The sequence below is a fragment of the Leopardus geoffroyi genome, chromosome A2 (assembly GCF_018350155.1).
Source record: "Leopardus geoffroyi isolate Oge1 chromosome A2, O.geoffroyi_Oge1_pat1.0, whole genome shotgun sequence".
NCBI classification, from domain to species: Eukaryota; Metazoa; Chordata; class Mammalia; order Carnivora; family Felidae; genus Leopardus; species Leopardus geoffroyi.
In genome coordinates, this window is record NC_059331.1 from 65,778,679 (window position 1) to 65,799,345 (window position 20,667).

The 20,667-nt window shown below is 51.2% G+C and overlaps 1 protein-coding gene across 3 annotated transcripts in view; it reads right to left on the reverse strand.

Moving 5' to 3' along the window:
* The window catches only part of DDC (dopa decarboxylase), an 85,575-nt gene that overhangs the window by 34,533 nt on the left and 30,375 nt on the right, over positions 1-20,667 (reverse strand). For all 3 annotated transcript variants that reach the window (XM_045494285.1, XM_045494286.1, XM_045494284.1), the window contains exons 5-7: positions 20,134-20,268; positions 19,290-19,433; positions 4,477-4,543 (exon numbers count right to left, since the gene is read on the reverse strand). In XM_045494285.1, coding sequence (XP_045350241.1) covers positions 4,477-4,543; positions 19,290-19,433; positions 20,134-20,268 — 346 coding nt within the window. The remainder of the gene's footprint in view (positions 1-4,476; positions 4,544-19,289; positions 19,434-20,133; positions 20,269-20,667) is intronic.

The following is a 20,667-nucleotide window of genomic DNA, read 5'->3' on the forward strand; positions in this document are numbered from 1 at the left end:
GCGGCCCCAGTGACCTCCTTCTGCTTTCCAACCGCACCGGAATAGCCTGGCGGGAAGGGACCACATCTGACTTTTCAGGTGGAATAGCGTCCTGATTAAATTTGCTCCCTCAGTTGGGACTGTCTGGGTTCAAGCCCTGCCTCCAACGACCCAGCAGCTCTATGGCCTTACGTCCTTTCAAACTCAGTCCCCTCCCAGGCAAACGGGTATAAAAATCGCACCCGGAACGTCAGGGAGAGACAAGATACCGCCTGTAACTGCCTATCACCACACCTAGTTCGGGGTCGTGAGAAATAAGGGTGATCATCGCGAGGAGTCCCTCCGTGGGTGCTGGGCACGCAGCACATCACGAGACATGTAACCGCGAAAGGTTGGGGCGTCTCGGTGGGGAGGAGTCGCCCTGCCCGTACTGGGTCAGGACACCGCCTGCGGGGCTCAGTCAGCCCCCTGCCAAATGCATCCGTGCCGACTGATAGGCGCAAGGCTCGCTTTCTCATGCGTGATGCTCGCTAATCACACCCGATGCCGTGAGGAGGGACAGGTGGCTCTGAGCTCTGCTGACACAAGTTCTCAGAGGCGTTTCAAAGCCTTGATTCCATCTGAGCTTCAGGATTGGAGGGATCAAAGCACTCAGTTGGATCCAGACCAAATGCGCTCCGAGGACACGCGATAGTGCCACCGAGGGTCACGGTGAGGGTGAGCTCTGTGTACCCGGAGGCACGTCTCACGGGCGAAGGGCGTGTGGGCTGGTCCCTTTGTGGAGCCGTCTCCCTGGCACCACAGGGCCCCACGCGGATGTGGCCAGGAGCCAGTGAGAGCACAGAGCCTCAGGACAATGTGGGATTTCTGCTTGGAAACCACCGCTCAGCCAGTCTGGAACACAACAGTGCTCCCGTTGCTTATCGTGCGACTGCTGTGGCTCCGTAGGCTGTGGGCAAGTGGAAACTTCAGAGGCTCTTATAGGACAGACATGAAACCTCACATCCACTCTATGCTCTCCAGGGGGCCATTTGCGCTGGTCAGGAAACTTCGTTCTCTGTTAGAGGCCCCTCCGGGGACTTTGAGACTCCCATGTGTCTCCGTTCAGAACCGTCGAGGGAAGAGGTGAGGCAGGGCAGGACCCCAAGGCCTGAACAGGCAGCCAAGTCAGGAAGGACACGAGCCATGAGGGTAGGAGGTGGGGACCAGGTTCCAGCAGCAAAAGAAAGGGCTCTCTTTTCTTCCACTTCTCCATCACCCTCGTGAGAGGACCGTTTGGTAAGAGTAGAAACCGCAAGTCATGGGGCGCCCGGGTGACTCAGTCAGTTGAGCGTCCAACTCTTGATTTTGGCTCAGGTCATGATCTCGCGGTTCACAGGGTTCGAGCCCCACGTTGGGCTCTGCGCTGACAGCAAGGAGCCTGCTTGGGACCTTTCCCTCGCGCTCTGCCTCTCTTTCTCTTTCTCCCACTCTCAAAAACAAATAAACATTAAAAAAAAAAAAAAAAAAAAAAAAAGGAAGGCAAAAAGAAACCACAACCCCTCCAATGTGAGCTGGGTCAGCTCCAGGACAGAGAGAGGAAGTTCGGCCCAAGCCCCCAGGAAGGGGCCAGGATGATGCCAGCCCCCAGGACTCTGCCACTCCGGAATGTATCAGAGACCCAGAGGGGGGCAGTGGGAGGGAAAGACGGGGTCCTCGGAAGGGCAGGGACAGGGGTCCTCCGGGGGAAGGTGCACAGCAGGGACTTAACTTTAGTCCAGAAGAGCTCTTGGCTCCAGAGAGGCGACCGCTAGCCGTGGAGGGCCCTGCCTGATAGGAGTCCTTTCCCACCTGGGTCTTTGGTCCCCTGATGGTGCGACAATGTGACTGATGATGGGGGCCTTGGGCCATATGAGTTCTGACTTCTGCAGGAACGAGTGACGGCAGGTGTCAGCTGGACCTCCAGCAGGAGCTGGAGACTGAGGGTCGACCGGGTGGGCAGCGAGTGACTGAGCCCCAAGAAAACTCCATTGGTGCGGGCTGGGCCAGCTTCCTTGGTAGGGGGGCGGGGGGGTCTCACTCTATGTGTACGGTCATCATACCTGGGGAAGCCAGCCACCCAGACCTCACGGGAGAGGACAAGGGTTTGGGCGCCACCCCCCACTGTGCCCCACACCCCTCCTGCCTGCAATAAACCGTGGCCATGAGATGCTTGCAGAGGATTCTGTGAGTCTTCCCGGAGGGTTAGTGAACCTGAGGGTGGTCTCGGAGGCACGAGGATCCCTCTGTCCCTGCAGTCGGCACAAAACTCCCGCAGAAGGAACTCGCGGGTGCCCAAGAAAAGGGGAGTTCCAGGTGGGTTTCTCTTCTGTCCGCGGGGAGGCAAAGAGCCGAGAGCACCAGCTCTCCGTCCCGTGTCTTGTACGGGAGCGCTGGCAGCGATCTGGTGCCTCCAGATAACATGGGCATCTCTAGAGGCCAGGCGGTCACAGACCCCGAGGCCAGGCCATGGGGGCCGCCTGTCACAGGCCAAGGTCCACCCAGCACCCAAGCGAGCCGAACCTCGGCCGGGAGGTTGTGGACACCCTCGGAAGGGAAGGTTCAGGCTTCCCACCCCTCGAGTCCCTGCCGCCCACGTGTTTCCTCATGAGGCTTCCTACACTGTACCAGCTGGGCCATCCTCTGCCTGGGCAGGTGGGCAGGTGGCCAGCCTGGAGCTCAGGGCCTGTGGGGCCATGTGGGCTCTGCCCTGCCGAACCCCTCAATCCCTGAAATCCAAGAGCCCCGGGGAGACATCAGCTGGCCCCCGTGCGGGACGTCCAGTTCCCAGCCCGACATCTGAGTCAGAGGCACGCACGGCGGCTTGGCCCGGCTCACGAGGGTTTGCAGCTCACGAGGCCGATGCCCTGGCCACGGGCATGAGCCAGTAGGTCGAGTCCCTCCTCTGAGTCCGGGCTCTGCACCACTGTGGTGGTGAAAAATCACATGTGGTGGAGAAAAATCCTGTGGGAACAGGCACGCCTGTGCCAGCCGCCCCTCAGCACGGACGGTCCCCAGCACACCTGCTACCCTGGGTCTCACCCGATTCCTGGGCATGAATGCCCCCTCTAAAGAGCCCTGTGAGGGAAACCTGGACGCTTGACGATGACAAGTGTTGCTTCCTCGCCCCCCGTACAGACGGGGGGACAAAGCTTGGAACTGAGGGCCCACGGCCTGAAGCCGTGCCCGTCACCACTGCCACCAGCTGTGCGAGTGTGGGCACAGGGGGGTCCTCGTGAGGAGAGGCGGGGTCATGCAGGTGGGGCCGGGGGCCAGTGCCCGCAGGTGGAGTGCTGTCTAGCATAAGCCACCAAGACATGATCGTGATCGGGGGCCCTGAATAGCCTCCATGTGAGCCCAGACCGCTTGGATGATCAGCTCCACCGTCCTGGGGCGGGCGGCAGCTGCCCCAGAGCCACGGGAGTGGGGAGGCCATGCCCCAAGGATGGGGGAGGGGTCATGAGCCCGTGTCCCTGCCCAAGAGAAGGTCTCCGTCACCTGACCGCCCACTCCTGGGCCTGCTGCGTGCCCAGAGCCGCGTGTGGAAGGGGAACCTTTAGAAACAGAGCCCTTACTCACGTTCTATCTTTCAGAGTCTCTGAAATGTCATCCCCAGGAGACCACCTGTGTGCTGTAGGTGAGGGGGGGAAGGGAGAGAGGCCCCGAAGAGCACAGGAAGCAGATTCTTCTCCGGAGAAACCCAGGGTTTTGGTGTTGATTTGCTTACGCACGTTAGGTCATTTGCTTCACTGCTTCCAGTCATTCCAGAAGACACGTCAGACTTAACTGAAAGCCTTAACTGAAAGGCTCCCCATGAGCCTTGGGAGACTTGCTCCAAGAGTTCGAGTTTATTCCCTTGGGTGGCGTAACCTTGCAGCCCTTCCGTACGCGTGGAAGGACCTTTTCTTGGAGACAGTGTGTAGGTACAGGTTCAGCCAAGCTCAGCTCTTGTCCAGTTAGGGCCACCTTCTGGGCTTGTGCACTTCAAGCTAATGAGATGTGTGCTATTGCAAATACAAGGAGAGTTCGGCAGGCGCGCCTGGGTGGCTCAGGCGGTTGAGTGTCCGACTTTGGCTCAGGTTGTGATCTCGCGGTTTGTGGGTTCGAGCCCCACGTCGGGCTCTGTGCTGACAGCTCGGAGCCTGGAACCTGCTTCGAGTTCTATGTCTCCCCCTCTCTCTACCCCTCCCCTGCTCACACACTGTCTCTCTCTCTTTCAAAAATAAATAAACATTAAAAAAATTTTTTTAAACATTAAAAAAAAACCAAGGAGTGTTGGGCAAACCATCGTCATATTAAGTTATTGTTATGTTCATATTACATTATATTGTAACATGCCTTGGACTCTCTAATCATATTATTCTCTCATATGACTTATGTCATTAATATTATGAAGGAGGAGAGACCAGAGAAGGAGTTCCCCTCATATCTTCCTACACTGAGAACATTTTCCAAAAGAAACCTCCATCAGGTACTTACAGATCGGACCCACTTCTAAGAGACTGTCGAATGAGCAGCAGGACGTGGTCCCCAGCGTAGCCACCACCTGGAGAGTAAAAAGCAGACCTCTTTTTATTCCCTTTTTTTGGTCACGGTCGTAACATCCTCATGCACGACCACTGCCCCGCCCCGGTCGAGCCCAGAGCTTCGGATTCCGTGTTCGATCAGCGTCCGCTAGCTGAAGATACGAATCTGTGGATGTACCTTTAAGTCTTTGCACGGAAGCTTCCCAGCAGGGGGAGAGACATCTTCACACAGAAAACTAGGCTGCGAGGCTGGAAACAGTATTTGCACGGGACTCCCCATGCATCCAGGAATGAAGCCCTTGGCTCCACGGACCGTGTCTCCTGTGCTCTGGTTGACAAATAAGAGCGTGTATATGAACTACGGTTATGGTGAATCGTTGCTTCTGCGAATGGGAGGTGTGGAGCTCCGTCTTAGTCTGGTGCGTGTGGCAGAGTGCACAGCGGAACAGCAGGAACCTTGCTCTGACCACCCTGGAACAGCCTCGCGGGCAGCTCAGAGCCACCCCAAGAGTTTGACCCGGAGTCCTGCCCACCAGCTTTTATGCACTAGCCTTCCTTCTAAATGGCACCACTCCGAAGGGAATTTCAACCCTCAAAGATGCAGATTTGCTCTACCTAGGTTCATGAGAAAGCCCTACAGATGCTGAAAACAATTTTTAAAGGTGCGTTCCAAGAAAGCGTCGGGCACAGTTGGTCACACAAGTGGGAAATGTGGCCCCGATTCCTGTGGCCGCTCCTGGCCTCTGAGCACCTTGGAACATGGTAATAACACAGATATCGTCTGACCAGTTTCCCCACACCCACGGCTGTCTCTCCCCTGGACCCATGAAGCTGCTGAAGCCAGGTCAGTTCGCATCTTCTTTCTTTCTTTTCCTTTTTTTTTTAAGTTTATTTATTTTAAGAAAAAGGGAGAGAGAGAGAGAGAGCCAGCAGGGGAGAGGCAGAGAGAGAGGGAGAGAGAGAGAATCCCAAGTAGGCTCTGCACTGTCAGTGGGGCTCAAACTCATGAACCACGAGATCATGACCTGAGCCAAAGTCGGACACCCAACCGACTGAGCCACCCAGGCACCCTCTGCATCTTATTTCTTTGTATTGTTAGGAGTTTGCACTTTGCTGAACATGGAATAGGAACCGATCACTTGACAAGTGAATGAAAAGCACGTTGCGTTTATGAAACCAAAGGGCCTAATTGATTTACGACGCCAGCGCCATCTGGATGATGAAATTTCTCCCTCGGTGTGACAACTGTGCGAATTTTCATTCAATCTGATTTGAGAATCCAACTCAGCTCTTTCCTGAGCCCCCGCGAATACCCCAGCGGTGCCACGGGCCCTGAGAACAGATGTAAAGACACAAAGGGCAGAAACCCGCACAAACTAGAAAGCCTGAGAACCTGGTCGGAGGCCCTTCTGGCTTCATTTCACCGAGGGCCACCTGCACTTGACCTGAGAACCCAATTTGCCAGAGAAAATCAAAGCGCTCCTGCCAAGGAGGCATTGTACCTGCCCCAAGGATGGTTCAGCTGACAAGTCCTGGCTCGCTGCTCACACGGTCACCTGGGCCAGACAGTAACTGCCTGGGGACAAGAGTTGTCCTCTGCCCAGCGGCAGGGAGTGATTCCAAAGCAGGCCCTGGCCAGACTCTGGCAGGACTCACCGCAGCAATGGATTTGGGCCCCTGAGAGGGAACAGAGTGTTTCAGATGCTCTATTATTATTCAGGGGTGGTGAAGCCAACAGATTGGGAACCTAGTACCGTTGGCAGGATAGCTTGTCTTCCGTGCCATTCCCAAGAGGCGGGGCCATGCTGTGCCATGCAGGGCCACACGGGGAAGGTGCAGGGCCATCAGGAGGCACAGGGAGAGGGGCAGCATGGAGGGGAACCTTTACTGCGGTTCCCACAGGAAGAAGCAGGTGAGACAGGGTGAGTGGGTGGAGGGTTGGTTGTTTTGATCAATTTCAATGGGCCCCACGGCAAAGGGGGCTGTCCCTAGCTGTCCCTAGTGTCCCTGGCTCTGGGGTGATGAGGGCGGGGGGTAGAGGCCTGGAGAGGAAGAGCCCCATAGAGGAGATGGATGGGGGTGTGGGCTCTGGGTTGGTTAGTTTGGTGAAAGGCAACCCATTACCATCTCCAGGAATTGGCTAGTCCTGGGAGGGGCTGTCCCTGCAGGGTCAGCAAGGTCCTTAAGATGTCAAAGCCTCAGACATACAGAAAACAAAAATGCACGATGAATACACCGACATTTAAGCCATGCACTTGGGGCAAAAACACCTGGTTTGCAGGCCCACCTCTGCCTCTCACCTGCAGCCAGCCGGACTTCTGTTTGCCCACGTACAGCACAAAGGCATCGGGGGTGGGCCTGCCCAGCCTACAAGGTCCCACCGGGTCTAGATGCACCACATCGTGGTGTCTCAGCCCCCTTCCTTCCCACCGCCGCACGCGCCTCCTCGTCACCCACCCTCCGCGTCGCCTCATTTTGGCAAGATGACTCATTTAATGGGACTTCAGGTCAGCGTGCTCTTTTCCCCTTGTATTTGCACTTTCTTCCTGATTTAAAACTGAAGACCAAAATGCTTCATCTAAGGCACCCAGTTTGGCAAATAGAACCCGAGACGCTTAGAAGGCTTCGTGTCGCTAAAGGAATAGCAAACAATTATACAGGTTAAAAAAAAAAAAAAACAAAACAACACAGAACGGCTCAACCATCCTGCTATTGTGTGTCACGTATTTTTCTCAATCTTAACCATCTCTTAGGAACGACCCAGCTCTTGTTCAGCAGTGCCTTCAGTTTCATCTGGTTTTCCACAAATTCTAATCGAAATAAATGCAATCCCTTGTGTTTTGAAGATGACATATACGGGGGGGGGGGCACCTGGGTGGCTCAGCGGTTAAGCGTCCGACTTTAGCTCTGGTCATGATCTCACGGTTCATGAGTTCGAGCCCCGCATCAGGCTCTGTGCTGACAGCTCAGAGCCTGGAGCCTGCTTTGGATTCTGTGTCTCCTTCTCTCTGCCCTCCCCTGCTTGCACTCTCTCCCTCTCTCGCTCTTGAAAATAAATAAACATTAAAAAACATTTTTAAAAAAAAGACAACATATATGGTAAATATCTCCTTGTGAGAATTATTTTCTATCTGTGACCATTTGCACAGGAGAGTGTCTGAGATGATATCCACCAAATATTAATGGTGCTTGTCTCTTAAACTTTTTTTTAATGTTTATTTATTTTTTTCGAGAGAGACAGAGTGCGAGCAGAGGAGGGGCAGAGAGAGAGAGAGAGAGAGGGAGACACAGAATCGGAAGCAGGCTCCAGGCTCCGAGCTGTCAGCACAGAGCCCAATATGGGGCTCGAACCCACGAACCATGAGATCCCGACCTGAGCTGAAGTTGGACGCTTAATCGACTCAGCCCCCCCCCCAGGCACCCCAATAGTGCTTGTGTCTTAAGATGCGATTTTGGGTCCCATAAGGTAAACTTTCATTCTTGATGTTTTTGTCCTGAGTATGGAGCGTTTCTGTAAAAAAAAAAAAAAAAAAAACAATAAAATCCTGCCTCGTCCTGGACGCGACCTCAGTTGGGAGGCAAGCCGGTGGGTGTGCTGAGCACTGACTAGGCCCGGCCTGGGGCTCTGCAGAGTATACACAGGGGCCTCAACAGTGGCAGGAGCCGGGTAGGTCTACGATCTGTACTTTACAGTTGGCTTAAGTGAGTCCTTGCCGGGGGATCGTGGACACACAGAGGGGCAGGAACAGATCAGCATTATGAACCCCAGTGTGATGAACTCTCATTGTCCTGCCAGCTACCGAAAGAGCCCAGCGCCCTGAGCCGGGCCGGGCACCCCCTGCCCCCCGCTGACCCAGCCCGTGGACGGGCAGTGAGGACCGGGCTGGCGGGTGGCAGGGCCCGGCCTGCTGTGTTCTAGATGGCTACAGTCAGCTCGTCCTAATTCCCAGAAGCCCAGCACCTGCTCCGCTCCGGGGTCTGATTACCCCGGCTCAGCTCAGTGACGCTAACCTGATTTGGACTGTGCCGCGGCACCATAATCACATTTGTGCAGGGGGAGGGAGGGCGGGGATGGTGCAGGCACCCCTCCCCTGAGAGCCCACAGCGGTTCTGCGGCCCCAGGCGCACGTCCCCTTCGGGGGCAGACCTGCCTCCCCGCCCTCGTTGCCGTGGCTCTGACACGCACTGGGGGGCACAGCCCTCTGCCCATGGCCGGACCTTGTCAAGTCGGCTCTAAGGACCGCAAACCCCCACAGGGAAGAAAGGGAGACTATTACAAGCCCCACGCAAGTCCGTGGAGCGGCCCCGGTGCAGACCTGCCAAATGTGCCCGTGCTCTCAGCAGAGGTCCCCGGATCCTGAGACGTCTGCAGTCACTTCGCAAATGTACGGAAGGCGTTGGGTCTGCATCTCAGAATTATGCACGTGGTTATTATTCAGAATTGTGACCCACCGGATGGACGGCTTCAACGGAACAACCGGGTGATACGTCCAAGTCCAAGCTGCAGCCCTTCTAGATCTCTCTCTGGCTTCGGGGTCCCTTGGTTGAGGGATCCGTTTAAGATACCAAACCTACTGCAGGTCCTTGAGCCTCCTGTGACCTCTCAGGCCTCTGTGCCTTTGTCGTAATCTTTTCTTCCACAAGAAGGGGACTGTGCCCATCAGCGCTGCCTGCGTTATCCCCTAAGCACACGGCTTAACCTGCGATCTCTTAGCCAAAGCGTTCGCCCGTCTCCCTTGGAGGGTTAATCACACCCTTCCCTCTGCGTGTATAGCGCTGACCAGAGAGTGCAGAGACTGGGGAACATGTACCTTCCCACCAAGAACCACTCCCTCGGGAAAGGGACCCACCCTTCATTGGTCCCCGAGGGGCTGACACACGCGTGGCCTAAAGGCCCAGACCTTCGCTGGACAGAGAGGGAGGTGCCTATGGAGGAGCCTGCAAACCTGCCTGTGCTCTGAAACAGGGGATCAGCCCGCGTCCGCGGGTCCTGCCAGACCGCCACAGGTGCCCTCAAACGTTAGCCGGAATCTTGGGCTCGGGAGCCAAATTCCAACATGGCGCCTCCGTCGGGTGCCCAGTCTCCCTTCAGGAAAATAAAACTGGGGTGTGTTCTTCCTGACGCTGAGTGGTCTTCCCTCAAATACTTGGATCTCCCCTTCTTACCAGGCCTCTTCCCTGAGCGTAGGCACACACTTTGGGCTCATTTCTGCACACCAGCCGTGTTCTGCACCACCTCGCCCCCTCCCCGGGGAGGCCACTGCCGTGTGTGGGGGTCGTTTTGTAGGGTAACTTTGAATTGATGCCGACTGAAGACAGTCACCCAGTCTGAGGCCTCTGTGATAACGGACAGACCACCGGAGGCCAATTCATCATCGAGCTCTGCCCACCAGGCTTCAAAGCCCACCTGAGCCTCTCCGCCACCAGAGGGGTTCTGAAAATACTCATCAGCCTGTGTCTCTCTTCAGCTAAGAACTCCCTTAGTGACTATGTGTTGCCCTTAGGGAAGGCCCGTCTTCCTCACGCTCGTCCCCTCATGATCTCCTCACCACTGCCTCTGCAGCCCGCCTCCTACACCCCTCCCTTCACACCCCTCCGTGCACTCCTGCACCGGGCGGTGAAGACCCTCGCAGCTTCTGGGACCTCACATCCGTGATCTCCCCGCCCTCCTGCGGACAGCAGTGCAACACGGTGCGTGAAGCGGGAACTCTGGGATCACGTCACAGTGCCAACCTTCATGGCTCTAGCAAGTTCTGAGCCTGTCTTGCCCTTCGGTCTGCTGGGATGCAATACATTCTCATCGCTATTTCCTTTCCCTGGAGTGCGTGACCCAAGCAGCCCATGAACAGCACCCCCACCCCAGCCCCACCCTGGCTCAGCCTACATCCCTCACTTTTCCAAGACTGTGGCTCCCATAGCAACTCTTTCCTGATCCCCGTGTTCCCATGGTGACAACGACTGGCTTGTTTGTTTCGCTGATCACGCTGCACCTTCTGCGACTGACTGTTCACTTAGCGTCTCTGTCTGACCCATAAGATCCTCGAGGGCCCCGTCATCCGCAGCCCACAGGCCCGGCATGCAGCGGTTACCCAATACACGTGAATGAATCGGCGACTATTACACATCCCATCAGGGTAAGGTGTGAAATACAACGAGTGGACGTATCCAGCACCTGCTGCTAAGACCACGTTTTGGTCCACCATTTGCCTGAGAGCCCACTGACAAGGATTATAAAATTTACTCAGGGTAGTTGCCTCCTAAAATGTCCCGACAAAGGCTTCGGCCCCTCTGAAATGCCTCCAAAGGATGCCTTGTTGCAAAGTCCTCGCAAAGCCACGGGCACAGAGCAGTGGCCAAAGTGAAATGCTACGCTGCCTTCCGAAATCCCACCACTGAATTATGAACGCATGTTCTGATCTCCCTTCCTTGGTGCAGAATCACGAATATGTGATGAATACATATGTGTTCGGGACAACATCCTGTAGAGCATATTCAAGTAAGGACAGTACATATTTTTTTCTCACGATTCCCGAGGGAAGACCACAAAATTCTATATGAAATAAGATGAAACTCAGTCTTTCCCTACCTCTCGTCCCTAAAACATTCTGGATCACTGTATCACTCCATAGACCTATCTGGATTTCCATCAAAGATGAAGAAAAAAAGCACTAAGAGAAATTAGAGCTTTCGATGTTGGTGAGGAAATGGGTGAGGGGGATCTTATCATTCAGTACACCATTGGTTTTTGGTATTGCCATTATAAGGCACACAGAATTAACTAATCACGAAGCCAGGTACATATAAGACTGTAATTAAAATGTAAATTCTAGTGTAAGTAAAGGCTCACATCCTAATGAAGGAGCACATAAATGGGCAAAAGGGAGCAGGGAACATTTTGGATAAATAATACATCATCTGCCTCCCACTAATATCCCTGCCATTAGCGAATCATGTTGGAATGACTGGACATTCAAAGCCCAAAACACAACTGCATCTGGCCACCGACTTTACCCCCCTCACAAAAACTAACTCAAAGTGGATCACAGACCTAAATGTAAAATGTAAAATGCCTAAATGATGACACAGGAGAAAACCTACATCCTCTTGGGTGTGGCGATGAGTTTGTGGCCACCACACCAAAGGCGGGATCCAAGAAAGAAAACATTGATGAGACAGACAGACTTGAGGAAAATCAGAAACTCCTGCTCCACAAAAGACATTGCAGAGAATGAAAAGCTACCCATTGGGAGAATATATTTGCCAAACGCATCTCTTGATAAAGGACTGGTATCCAAATTATAAAAGGAAGTCCTCAAACCCAACAAGAAAATAAACAACCCAACTAACACAGGGGCGAAAGATCGGAACTGACACCTCGCCAAAGAAGATATTCAAGCGTCAGATAAGCATATGACAAAATCTTCTACGGGGTATGTCGGTAGGGAGTCTGAAATGAAAACAACTTTCAGATACCAACAGACACCTATGGGAACGGCTAAAATCGAAAACACCGACAACACCAAATGCTGGTGTGGATGTGGCGAAACAGTAACTCTGATTTCATGGCTCGTAGAAATGCAAAATGATACAGCTGCTTTGGAAGAGTCTGGCAGTTTCTCATAAAAACCAAATGTTCTCTTACCATACGACCAAGCAATTATGTGGGTTCCTGTTCATTTACCCAGATGAGTTGAAAACTTGTGTCCACACAAAAACCTGCACGTGATGCTCATAGCACTCTTCAAATAATTACCGAAATTTGGAAGCAACCGAGATGTCTGTGATATTGTCATTTATAATAAGAAATATATATATATATATATTTGGTCTTTGTCCCCATTTCCAGCACAGAGCTCCTAAAACCCTTGGAACTGAATAAGCCAGGAAGTCCATAAAGGCATCTTTTGTCATGTTAATGAGAAGCGGCTAGGTCACCTAAGGATGCTGGCTGGCTCTCAAGGGAACCAATCCTGTTACTGGAGCATTGGAACTGTTAAGTCCCACCCCTGACCTCCAGGGAGGGGAGGGCGTTAAAGATTGAGTTCAATCACCAATGATCCGTGATTCAACCCGTCATGCCTATGTAATGAAGCCTCTATAACACCCCAAAAGCGGGTTGGTAGAACCTGAGGGCCAGTGAACAGGTGGAGATTTGGGGACAGTGGGACCAGGAGAGGACATGGAAGTTCCACGCCCCTTCCCCAGATCTTGCCCCCCCCCCCCGCCACGTTTCCTCCACCTGGTCCTTTCTGAGTTTTATCCTTCTCTAACAAACCAGTGATTTAGCAAGTAAGATGTCTGAGTTCTGTGAGCTGCTCTAACAAATTAATCAAACCCAAGGGAGGGGGTCACTGGAATTTCTGATCTATAGCAGTTGGTCAGGTGACAGGTGACAACCTGGAGTTACAACTGGCAACTGAAGTGAGGCAGTCTTTTTTTTTTTTTTTTCAACGTTTATTTATTTTTGGGACAGAGAGAGACAGAGCATGAACGGGGGAGGGGCAGAGAGAGAGGGAGACACAGAATCGGAAACAGGCTCCAGGCTCTGAGCCATCAGCCCAGAGCCTGACGCGGGGCTTGAACTCACAGACCGCGAGATGGTGACCTGGCTGAAGTCGGACGCTTAACCAACTGCGCCACCCAGGCGCCCCAAAGTGAGGCAGTCTTGTAAGACTGGGATCGAATGGTCCACTATCCAGGTAGATAGTATCAGAATCGAGGTAATTGTCCAATGGTACTGGAAAACCTCTGAGTCAGAGGTGGGTGCGGGATATTAATGTCCTTCAATAGGTACGTCCAAACAATGAGATACTATTTGGTGATTTAAAAAAAAAAAGAGAGAGCTGGGGCACCTGGGTGGCTCAGTCGGTTAAGCATCTGACTTCGGCTCAGGTCATGATCTCACGGTTCATGGGTTCGAGCCCCGCATCGGGCTCTGCGCTGACAGCTCAGAGACTGGAGCCTGCTTCTAATTCTGTGTCTCCCTCTCTCTGCCCCTGCCCTGCTCACGCCCTGTCTCTCTTTGTCTCTCAAAAATGAATAAACGTTAATTTTTTTTTTAATTAATCCATCCAATTAAACATGGGCAAAGGACATGAAGACACATTTCACTGCCAAGGCCATATGGGTGGCAAAGAAACACACCGAAAGATGTTCGACATCATTAGTCATCAGGGAAATGCAAACGATGATATCCCTACTCTCCTACCAAAACACCTAGAATTTAAAAATAGTGACAATAACAAATGCTGTTGAGGACGCACAGCCTTAATTCCTCACACATCGTTGGTAGAGGCATAAAATGGTACAGTCTCTTTGGAAAACAGTTTGACAGTTTCTTGAAAAGGTAAATAAACTCACAGCTAGCATATCACACTCAATTGCGTTCTTGGGAATTTTTGCCAGAGAAATGAAAACATACGTTCACCCAAATACCTGTGCGTAAGTGGTCACGGAAGCTTTATTTTCAGTTTCGTGTTTTTGGACTCTTTATGTGCAATCACCCAACCCTGGAAACGACTCTGATGTCCTCAGTAGGTAAACGGTTAAACAGGCTGGGTTACCAAGAAGGTGGTGCCAAACTGCTGTGGTGAGTCAGTAAAAATAACCGTGTATCGATTCATGCCGCATTCTGGACAGACCTCAAGGTCATTATGCCGAGTGAGAAAAGCCGGCTGCAAAAGGCGACAGGCTTTGTGATTGCGTGTGTATAACACGCTCAAAGTGAGGAGAGCAGGGCGTTAGCGTGTGTGAAGAGGTGGGGAGGGGACATCTTTGTGGTGATGGAGAAGTTCTGCATCCTGGCTGCGGGGGTGGGGGGGGTGACGTGAACTTACACCTGTGACAATGACATAAGACTACACGCACACATAGCAATGTCAGCTTCCGGGTTCTGTTACTGCACTATCGTGTGCAAGCTGTAACAACGGGGGGAAACTGGGTGAAAGGGATGAGGGGGGTCTCTGCATATGAACCTTGTTATTTTCTCTTTAATCTACAAGTGTTCAAAATAAGAACTTAAAACCTTCCAATATTTTAAACCAAGAACATGACATATTCATGTATCGGCCAGACATAACTAGAGAGAGACTTGGTGAACGATAAATAGGGGTAAGTTGTACATAGGGATTGAGCATAGGGATTTTAAGAATGGAGGGAAGTGGGGGGCGCCTGGGTGGCTCAGTCGGTTGAGCATCCAACTTTGGCTCAGGTCATGATCTCGCAGTTGACGAGTTCAAGCCCCGAGTCAGGTTCTGTGCTGACAGCTCAGAGCCTGGAGCCTGCTTCTGATTCTGTGTCTTCCTCCCTTTCTGTGCCCCTCCCCCACTCATGCTCTGTCTCTCTCGGTCTCAAAAATAAATAAACATTAAAAAAAATTAAAAACAAAAAAGAATGGGTGGCAGGTATACAGAAGAGCATCAGAGGTCATGGGCGCTGGGAGGGACAACCCAACACCTGTGCAGAGTCCCAGAAGGGGAGGGAAGAATGTGCAGAAGCAAACTTTGGAGAGATTATGCGTAAGAATTTCCCTACACTGAGGACAAGCGACAAATTACAGATTCTGGAAGCTCTGTGAAACCCAAGGAGAATAAGCACGAAGAAGCAATCTACTTTCATCCTGGTAAAACTGCCTAGACGCAAAGACGGAAGGCAAATACTGCAAGCAATCAGAGGGCGAAAGAAGTCACATTGCCACATTACCTCTAAAAGTCACAGTGAGACTGATGAGTGACATCCCACCAGAGGTGATGGGAGAAGGATGCCAATGGGTTTATGCATTTAATCTGCCAAAGGAAGAGAACGTCTAGCCTGGAACTCTAGACCCAGCAAAAATATTGAAAGGGGAAGGCAACATAAAGACATTTTCAGAGAAACAAGAACAGAGGGAATTGTATCAAAATAGGAAAGAAATTATAAAGATAGTTTTTCAGACAGAAAAAAAAATGATTCCAGGTGAAAATAAGAAAACATAGGAAAGAAAGATCAATGGCAAGGCGCCTGGGTGGCTCAGTCGGTTGGGTGTCCAACTTCAGCTCAGGTCATGATCTCATGGTTTGTGGGTTTAAGCCCCGCATCAGGCTCTGTGCTGATGGCTCAGACCCTGGATCCTGCTTCGGATTCTGTCTCTCTCTCTCTCTCTCTCCCTGCCCCTCCCCCACCCACACTCTATCCCTCTCTCAAAAACAAACATTAAAAATAATAATTAAAAAAAAGGAAATAAGAAAAACTCAAACCATCTAACACCTAAAAGATTTAGAAAAAGAAAAAAACAAAATGTAAGTTAGTAGAAGGAAGGAAATAATAAAGATTAAAGTAGAAATAAATGAAATAGAGACCTCCCCCCCCCCAAAAAAAAAAGAAAATAGGAGAGAAAGGATCAATAAAACCAGGAGCTGGTTCTTTGAAAACATGAACAAAATTGATAACCTTTTAGCCAGACCCATAAGTAAAAAAAAGAGAGAAAACCCAAATACATCATAAATTAGAGAGAAGTAACAACTATACCACAGAAATAAAAAGGATTGTATTGGAATGCTATGAAAAATGACATGCCAACAAATTGGACAACCTAGAAGAAATGGGCACATTCCTAGAAACACACAATCTTCCAAAACTAAATTAGAAGGAAATAGAAAATTTGAATAGACTGATTACTAGTAACAAAGTTGAATCCGCAATCAAAAAATGCCCAACAAGTAAAAGTCAAGACCAGATGACATCACACGTGAGTTCTACTAAACATTTAAAGGAGAGTTAATACCAGGGTGCCTCAGTGGCTCAGTCGGCTGAGCGTCCGACTTCAGCTCAGGTCATGATCTCACGGTTCATGGATTTGAGCCCCACGTCGGGCTCTGTGCTGACGGCTCAGAGCCTGGATCCTGCTTCAGATTCTGTCTCTCCCTCTCTCCCTGCCCCTGTCCCATGCTGTCTCTCTCCAAAAATGAATAAACATTAAAAAAAAAAAAAAGACAAGAAAGCAGAGAAAAACCATAATATAAGAGGCGGACCAGATAGACAGCTATGCACTTCAGAGTGCCAACAATTACTTTAAGTAAATGGACAAATTTGAGAAAAATTATCATGTTGGACTTATAAACAAATGAAAAAGAAAAAAAAAAAAAAAAACGAGCAGCAATTGTAGCCTGCACACAGGAGACTCATTTTAGGTGTAAGAGAACAGGAAAGGAAAGAAAGACACTGGGAAAACATATCCCCTGACCACTAACCCATAGAAACCGGATGTAACTGCAGTGACCTCACTGTATGCAGATTTCATAGAGATAAAGAGAGCATTTTGCAGTGACGAATGGGTCGTTCGGCAGGAAGGTTTGACGATTCTAGACGCGTGTGCAGCTGGGTACGGAAACTTCAAAATATGTCAACTACACCCGGGATCAAACATAAAACAAGCCATGGGCAGGTCTATAAGCCACAGCTGAGATGTTCCCAGTCGTCCCTAAGGAGACAAGTTGCATTGCCCTGGTCGTTACAAGATTGAAATTGATTTTGTGTCCTCACTTTCTTGGACTTGACCTGGGAACCAACTGTTTTTCTATTTTGTCTGTTTTCCCAATGGAATGTTGTCCTTTGACTTCTTGAAAATCTGAGCCTTCTTTTAAGATTTGCTTTATAATATATACTGTATTTCCTGCCAGAGTTTGCCCTTTTGTTTACGAGTCCTGTGGTTTTTATGAAATGAAATCTTCTCATCGTTTTATGTGGTGTATTCCATTGCCTTCGTTCTTCAAATCTGCAAGAGTAGGTTTTAATGTATTTATTTTTCCCGAGATAGGATATTCTGGTGAGTCTTAGTTAGTGACGGCATAGGTGCAGAAAAGTTTACCTTGTGTAAAAGGAATCCTTTCAGACCATGAGGAGATTGTCTGTCGGAATTTTAAAGGTAGTCTTTCCTTCTAACTAGAAGGATCTTCCTTCCAAATCTTTATATGACAAATATTTATTGTGCTTCTGCTAAGGGGCAGGGCAGGTTCAAGGAGCTGGATAAAGCTACTATTAACCAGACCCGCCCTCCGCGTAGCTCACAGTGTGGTGGAAGGAGGGAGGCAGTAACAACTATACAAATAAACGTGTATTTCATGCAAGATGGGAAAAATGAAGCAGGACGGGGTGACTAAGGTGACCTCTGGCTCAGCCTATTGCAGGCTGACAGCTGCCTTGGCCGTCAGTCCCTCCCACCAGCTACGTCTGAATCTGCTCACTCCTACAGTGATTCCCGTGGAAACTCCACAAGTGGGGATCCAAGTTTGTATCAAATCATGCCTTCCGTGCCTTCCCCAGGTCACACGTTAGGTATTCAACGAGTGGTGGTTGATTCAAATCGATGAAAACAATTTTTTTTTTTTTTTGAGAATAAAAGCTTGTCTCGAAGATTAATTCTTAAATAAAAAAGAGTGGGCATGATTCACACGAGGTCCATAAAGTCTGTCGCACCTAGATTGTTCTCACAAGTAGGAGATGCTCAGATATGTTCAAGAGGTACCTGAGGATCTTGATTTGTTTCTAAAATCTCCCCAGTTTGTTCAAAAAGCTCCCTTTCCAGAACTTCTGGTAAAAGTAACTGGGGCAGGGCCTGGACATCAGTAGAGGGTAACACCATGGACTGTGCCTAACTCGTTCTGCGAATGTTCCACAAGATGAGCAAATGTTTCTAGCAAATTTTAACTTGCTGAACGAGCGATGTCTTGCGAAACAAGTCGTACGTGATGCCGAACGTCACATGATCACAACGGAGGTAAAGGTTCTTGAAATTCGCTTTGATATATGAGCGCTTTGGATGACGAGCGTGTTTCCGGGACAAATTATGCTCGCAAACCAAGGTGTGACCGTGTTTTCAGAGCTCCCCCGGTAACTCCAGTATACAGCCAGGTTGGACACCACCAGCCTGGGGCCACGATCACGTCTCAATTGTCATCACGCGTGACGCGTCAGTCCTCAGCTCTGCACGCTGCCATGGCCGCACCGGATGCGACAACTCCAGGCTCTCGCTGTAACACTATCTATTTCTTCCCCGCTAGAAAATGCCCATCTGTGCACAAGAAAACCTGGTGCTATTTGGCCAGTTATGTATTTTACCTAGAATTAGTCAGTGCTGGTTTGCAACCTATCGCTTGTGATGCATCTTGGTATCTGCTAAGAATACCGGTCTGGGTGGCCAAGGCTTTCTGTGTTTTATTGTTAACGTGGTTCACTGGGTCCATCATGCCCTCCTCACGACAGAGCACCTACCAAGGCACAGAGTGCTGTCAAGGGACAACCATACGGTGTCGCATTTAACAGGAGCAGAAACAAGGCTTGTTGGTTTAACCAGGATCCTCCAGGCTGGGTGCTCTGCTTACTTCTTTCTGAGACTAGGCAGGCGGAGGCACAAATAAATGGGAGTCACGCTCCTGGGGTGCCTCGGTGGCTCAGTCAGTTGAGCGTCCAACTGGAGCTAGGGTCATGATCTCACAGTTCATGAGTTTGAGCCCCACATCGGGCTCCGTTGCTGTCGGCACAGAACCTGCTATGGATCCTCTGTCCCTCACCCCCTCTCTGCCCCTCCCCTGCTTGCTCTCTCTCTCTGTCTCAAAAATGAATAAACATTAAAAAAATGTAAATGGAGTCATGCTCCAGCCTTCCTCAAGGAGCAGTCAGCTGATGATGCATGAACCGCCTACCCTGTGACCAGCATGGCACCCTGCCCCAGACCCAAGCAGGGCTCTGAGACCCCCAGGGGGCCCTACCCAAGAGGCATAGTTGACTTACAAAGAAAGGAATCAGGCCCTCCGCCTTGTCTCTCTCCATAGCTTCCTGCAGGGCAGAACCACGCATAGCAAACTTGCCATCAGAAGGGATGGCTTTCATTTTCACTCCTCCAATTAATCCGGCTCTTTCCACGGAGGAGTGTGCCTGGAAAGAAAGCGGCAGAGTTAGATCCTTGCGTGCGTGTTCTGTGCGGGAGACAGAGCCCCTGGCTCTGCAGAGAGCTTCCAGGGCTGCACAGCGCCCCCCCCCCCCACCCCTGCACCTGATTCTGGAATCTCGCTTTGCGGTTTAGTGAACGAGCAGCAAAATAAAGTCTGAAGTAGAGGTAGCACACCCGGCTTCTTGTCTGGGGGTTCCTCTTACCATGGGGCTTTGGGCAGCTCGGGGGCCAAGTTCAGTGCATGGTGTCTGGAGCGAAGAAGCCAACGACACAGCATCGTTCCTGGATGGCGGGTCTCAGGAGCCCCCAGAAAGGCCGGTTCTTACTGCCAGCTCCCCCTCGCTGCCCTGCGGCCCCCACCTCCACTGTCTCCTACTTGACTCCATCCTGGGGTCTGGACCTCTCAGGTATGGGGACCCAGCTCCCAGTTGGCGACAACAGTTGCAGGATCGCAAGACCTGAGGGCCTGGGGGGACTCCAGGCCCTTCCCCCGTGACCCCAGTGGGCCTCCAAGACCTCATGGGCACACTGAGAAAATAACGGACGTCCACCTCCAAGCACAGTTATAAAAACGACTGACAGGTTGCATGGTATTGTTTTGATCTGATTTGACCTCCAACAAGACATTCAGATCTTGGAGACTCAGTGGGGCTTTGGACCAACACGCTCAGCCAACACACTCACCTGGTCCGATGCGTAAGCCACTAGCTTTTCCATGATGGCGCCCTGCGTCAGCCCGGGGGAGGCGGCCTGCAGGCGGCGGGTCACTTTGGTTCGAGCGGCCAGCAGGGCCATCAGAGTGGCCTCACTGGCACTTCCCTAGATCAAAGAAAGGGTCGAAATGAGCTTCAAAGTGCAGCAAAGAAATCAATCTCTAAACTGCTGGGAGACATTATTGTCCATACTGTTCTTAAAAGATGAGTCTGAAATTGCAAAGCTTATCCTCCTTCACCCAGGAAAGATCGGAACAACCTGTGACAATCATTTCAGTTCTTTTTTTATTTTTTTATTTACATTTGAGAGAGAGAGAGACAGAGCGTCAGCCAGGAGGGGCAGAGAGAGGGAGAGGGAGACACAGAATCCGAGGCAGACTCCGGGCTCCAGGCTGTCAGCACAGAGCCCAACGCGGGGCTTGAACTCACAGACCGTGAGATCACGACCTGAGCCGAAGTCGGACGCTTAACCGACTGAGCCACCCAGTTGCCCCCAGCCCGCAGG